The sequence below is a fragment of the Priapulus caudatus genome, unplaced genomic scaffold, assembly GCF_000485595.1.
Source record: "Priapulus caudatus unplaced genomic scaffold, Priapulus_caudatus-5.0.1 Scaffold109, whole genome shotgun sequence".
Taxonomy (NCBI): Eukaryota; Metazoa; Priapulida; class Priapulimorpha; order Priapulimorphida; family Priapulidae; genus Priapulus; species Priapulus caudatus.
The window spans coordinates 197,506-202,397 of record NW_014577170.1 but is presented as its reverse complement, the minus strand read 5'-3'; the positions used below and the strand labels follow the sequence as shown (position 1 = coordinate 202,397).

General features: G+C 47.4%; 1 protein-coding gene across 1 annotated transcript in view; it reads left to right on the top strand.

Annotated features, from left to right (window-relative positions):
- Positions 1-4,892, top strand: part of LOC106805306 (gamma-aminobutyric acid type B receptor subunit 1-like) — a 34,112-nt gene that overhangs the window by 4,109 nt on the left and 25,111 nt on the right. Inside the window, exons 2-5 of the mRNA XM_014806847.1 lie at positions 456-599; positions 2,755-2,856; positions 4,388-4,494; positions 4,703-4,776. Coding sequence (XP_014662333.1) covers positions 456-599; positions 2,755-2,856; positions 4,388-4,494; positions 4,703-4,776 — 427 coding nt within the window. The remainder of the gene's footprint in view (positions 1-455; positions 600-2,754; positions 2,857-4,387; positions 4,495-4,702; positions 4,777-4,892) is intronic.

Sequence of the window (4,892 nt, the reverse complement as noted above, 5' to 3'; positions counted from 1 at the left end):
ATAACCGCTGAGCCTACACAACGAACAATAACATGATAACAATGGATCTATGGACCGTCGGGTCTATAGAGAACGGTTTCTTATACACCCGACCGTCGGGCCAATAATCACTTCCAGCGGCGAGTGCGAGAGTTGATCACGTGTCGCACATGCTCGCGCGCGCAGTTCGCGACTCTGTCAACAGTGTAGCCAACACCATGCTTGCGGTCCCGTGTGACGCGGCCACGGAGAACCCTAGTCACACGACGAGCGACAGCGAAGGTGTGTCAATAAACAATATGTCGTATAATCGTCGGTGGCAGGTCGAAGCTCACGCGGTGACGTCATCAAAGATGGCGCCGCTGAACTTTCGGTTAGGGGGTAGCTATGCTTAAATAACACGTTAAATAACATTTATTATTATTATTATTATTATTATTATTATAAACACTACGGTGGCGCCGCGACTCTTGCAGCGGCAAGATGCGCGCATCATCGTCGGCCTGTTCTACGACGAGACGGCGACGCGTGTCTTCTGCGAGGTATACAGGAACGACCTGTACGGCAAGAAATACGTCTGGTTCATCCTCGGCTGGTACGAAAACGACTGGTACACGAAGGTAAGCCCGCCTCCACGGGGCTTTCCCACTGTTACAGTTACCGTTACAGCCCTATCACTGTTACTCCTGTGGAGGACTTAACTTGTTAACACTGTTACTTCTGGACTGTAACATCTCATCGTTGTCCATGTAGCTTTGCTATCGTTACAGTTCCTTGTTTTGCATGAAGTATATTCGTTATGCATGAGGTCGTGGAGGTTCACTCGTCCGACATGCGGTGACAGTTGACCTATCCGCCTGAGTGATTGACAGGTAGCTGTTAGCCAATCGGCGTTGTGATATGGGTGTTCAAAAAACGCAGATTAGCAACGAAGTGTCGCAAAGTTGAGAATTCTGCGGGTCCGCATGAAAACCGCGTATGAACTCGGTTTGATGCACCTAGTAACAATATCCAAGGTGGAAGTGGTTATATCCTGCTCAGACGGATGAGTTAATTAAAATACATACATCACTACAGTATTACATACAGTATTACACATACATATTAAAATAATGCAAAGGTTTCATTATCTACGTGTCTGCGTTGTTCAGATGTACGTCTGCCCTGTCTAATAATCGATTTTTAGTCAATCTAGTCAGTATCGTTTTAGTCCAGTATGTTTTAAACAATCTCAGTACGTTATCTCAGTACAGCTTGACAAAGACAGCGGATCGGCTGCCGAAACTGTCTCCGCAGTAAATAAATTATCTCGAAATTAAAAGTTCTCCTACTCGTAGCGTGTATGCACCTACCCTAGAACTCGGTTCGACTGTGACAATGGCGATTAATGGTCAGAGCGCGCTCCGCGTCTCAGGGTATCTAGCTGTCTGTAGCGGATGCTGTGCACGTCACTCGGTGACGTGATTACGTCACTGACATCGTGATAGTCATCACCGTCAGGTGCCAGCAGTTAATCTACACGTGTAATCTCGACACGTTCAGACGAAATTCACTTTCTCTCTCTGATACATCATGTCTCTCTATGTGATCCGTCTATGTGCTATTCGCTGTTACGAACAACTCAACTCGTTTCCACACTGATTATCGACTGATAAATTTAGCAATAGTTTTAGAGAGATTGATTCGCTCCGTGGTCGTCATTATTGCTATCGCTGCTTCTGGGTTATCGCCATCGTTAGAGAACGATACAGTTAGCCGGCTGCGTGGTGGTGAATCGAAACTATAGCGGTGCATATAATAGCGGGTGCGTTCGGTAAAATTTCACTCGTGTTTTAAACGAATATATGCGCGCTGTAACTGTTACAGGTCGTTAGCCATGCATAGAGGCACGCACTCGAACAGACGGAATTCAATAGTGAAGGCGATTAATTGCGTCGGCAAATTCATGCGCGGAGAATTGAATAGTTCTGTGTCAGAGCTCGCACCGTTCTTCACGGTTTACCACTATAAAATTAATGACGGCCATTTTTGAACAACAAATTGGCGCTAATATAATCCCTTTAAAAGGGCACATTTCGTTGTGTGCACTTCTTATTTTAATTAGTACCTGTCATTGTACACGATAAAATTTAGAGTGGCCATCTTGAACAAATTGGCGCCAATCCATTTAAAAGGTAATTTTGTTGGGTCTACCTCTTATTCGAATTAGTACCTACCTGTCATGGTACACACTAAAATTTAGAGTGGCCATCTTGAACAGATCGGCGCCAATCCAGTCTAACAAGGTGAATCCCGTTGGGATCCACTTCATATTTTATTTAGCACTTGTCATGGCACGTACGCGCGTGTTTGCTGTTTTTATCACGATTTGTTAAGAGGCTCGTCTACTACAAGCCTAATAATAATAAATTACTGCTGCTCCCGCTCCCGCTGCTGCTGCCGCCGCCGCCGCCGCTGCTGCTCCCGCTGCTGCCGCCGCCGCCGCCGCCGCCGCCGCTGGTCCCGCTGCTGCCGCCGCTGCTGCTGCTGCTGCTGCTGCTCTCGCTGCTGCCGCCGCCGCCGCCGCTGCTGCTGCTGCTACTGCTGCCGCCGCTGTTGTTGCTGCGACTACTGCTAATACACATGTGTTCGTGCTACTACTACTATCGGTGCTGCTGCTGCTGCTGCTGCTGCTGCTGCTGCTGCTGCTGTTGCTGCCGCCGCTGTTGCTGCTGCGACTACTGCTAATACACATGTGTTCGTGCTACTACTACTATCTGTGCTGCTGTGTTTCAGACCGTGGAGGATCTTGAACATAGACTGAAGGAAGCGCACATGGAGATCGGCACCCGACAGAGCTTCGTCTCTGATCCCACAGACGCCGTGAAGAATCTAAAGGTATCCGCTTCAAACTTCGCTTTTCTAGCTCATTAAGAAATGTAATTATATTTAATAATAGTGAGTTCACTCATTACTTTACTAATTACTCGATATTAGGCGGTTTCCCTCATGATTAACCCGCGGTCGATGCTTAGTCCCGTTTACAAATCGGATGCTACAATCAGTTTAGTTATTTTATTAGTGCGTGCGTGTGTGCGCGTGTGTGTGTGTGTGTGTGTGTGTGTGCGTGCGTGTGCGTGCGTGTGTGCGTGTGTGCGTGCGTATGCGTGCGTTCGTGCGTGCGTGTGTGTGTGTACGCGCGCGCGCGAATGTGTGTATGGGGGGTTGCTGCTGCTGCTACTACTACTGCTGCGAGTGCATGGTCTAGATTTTATCGCACAGCGGCACTGTTTGGCATTACATTACAAAACATGTGCGCCACACTGCGCTCTCTCAACCACGAACGATTATCTGATGAAGACAGATCGGGTGTGTGTGTGTGTGTGAAGGCATGCGTCCTTGAAGCGAGACTCTCAAGTTCATCGCTCTGGCCAATAATCACTCGCCGGGTCTGTAGGGGGAATTCCCTCATTAAACATGCAAACCAAAGCGTGTGTGTGTGTGTGTGTGAGAGAGAGAGAGAGAGAGAGAGAGAGAGAGAGAGAGAGAGAGCGTGCGTTGCGTGTGTGTGTGTGTGTGTGTGTGTGTGTGTGTGTGTTGTGTGTGTGCGGGCGCGTGTGCGTGTGTGTGTGTGTGTGTGCGTGTGTGTGTGTGTGTGTGTGTGTGCGTGGCGTGTGTGTGTGTGTATGTGGGTGTGTGTGTGTGTGTGTGTAGGGGGGGGGGGGGACGTGGTGTGGGGTGTGTGTGTGTTGTGTGGTGTTGTGATTGTTGTGTGTGTGTGTGTGTGTGTCTGTGTGTGTGTGTGTGTGTGGTGTGTGTGTGTGTGTGTGTGTGATGTGTGTGTGTGTGTGTCTTCTTGCATTATCATTATTTATAGCATAAAAAGTCATAATAATTATTAAATAAAAGTTTATTATTATTAGTTATTATTAATTATTATTTATAAAATCACTAGCTGGGCCGCGACTCTTGCAGGCGGCAAAGATGGCGGCAATCATCGTCGCGCTGTTTACCACGAAGAACTGTGCACGCGTGGTCTTCTTGCGAGGTAATACAGGAAACGACGCTGTTAAGTGCAAAGAATTAGGTCTGGTTCTCTCGCTGGTACGAAAACGTACTGGTAAGCGAGGTAAGGCCGCTACCGGGCTTTCCCACTGTTACAGTTACTGTGGTACACGCCTACAGCAGGAACTCTGTTAACACTGTTACTTCTGGACTGTAACATCTCATGCGTTGTCATGAGGCTTTGTATCGTTAAGGTTTCCTTGTTTGCATGAAGTATATTCGTTATGCATGAGGTCGTGGAGGTTCACTCGCCGCGTGCGTGCGACAGGTGGTGACAGTTGACGCTATTCCCGCCCTTTGAAGTACTTGACAGCGTAGCTCGTAGCCAATCGGCGTTGTGCATATGGGTGTTCAAAAACGGCAGATTAGCAACGAATGTGTCGCCAAGTTGAAGACCTTACTGCGGGTCCGCATTGAAAACCCGCGTATGAAGCTCGGTTTGATGCACCTAGTAACAATATCCAAGGTGATGTGGCTTATATCCGCTCAGAGAGAGTTACATTTAACATACATAATCACTAACAGTATTACATACCAGTATTTACACATACATATTAAAATTAATCAAAGGTTTCATTATTACGTGTCTGTGCGTTGTTCAGATGTACGTCTGCCCTGTCTAATATCGATTTTACGTCCATCTACGTCGTATGTTTTTTAGTCCGTATGTTTTTAACAGATCTCAAGTACCGTTTACTGCTCAGTACAAGCTTGCACAACAGCAGGGATCGCTGCGAAACTGCTCTCCGAGCAGTAAATAAAATTATCTAGAAATTAAAAGTTCTTCTGCCTCGTAGGGTGTCTCCCGTTTGGCCATTTTCAGCACTTCGCCATTTCACCATTTCGGCCCATTTCCCCAACATTGTCAG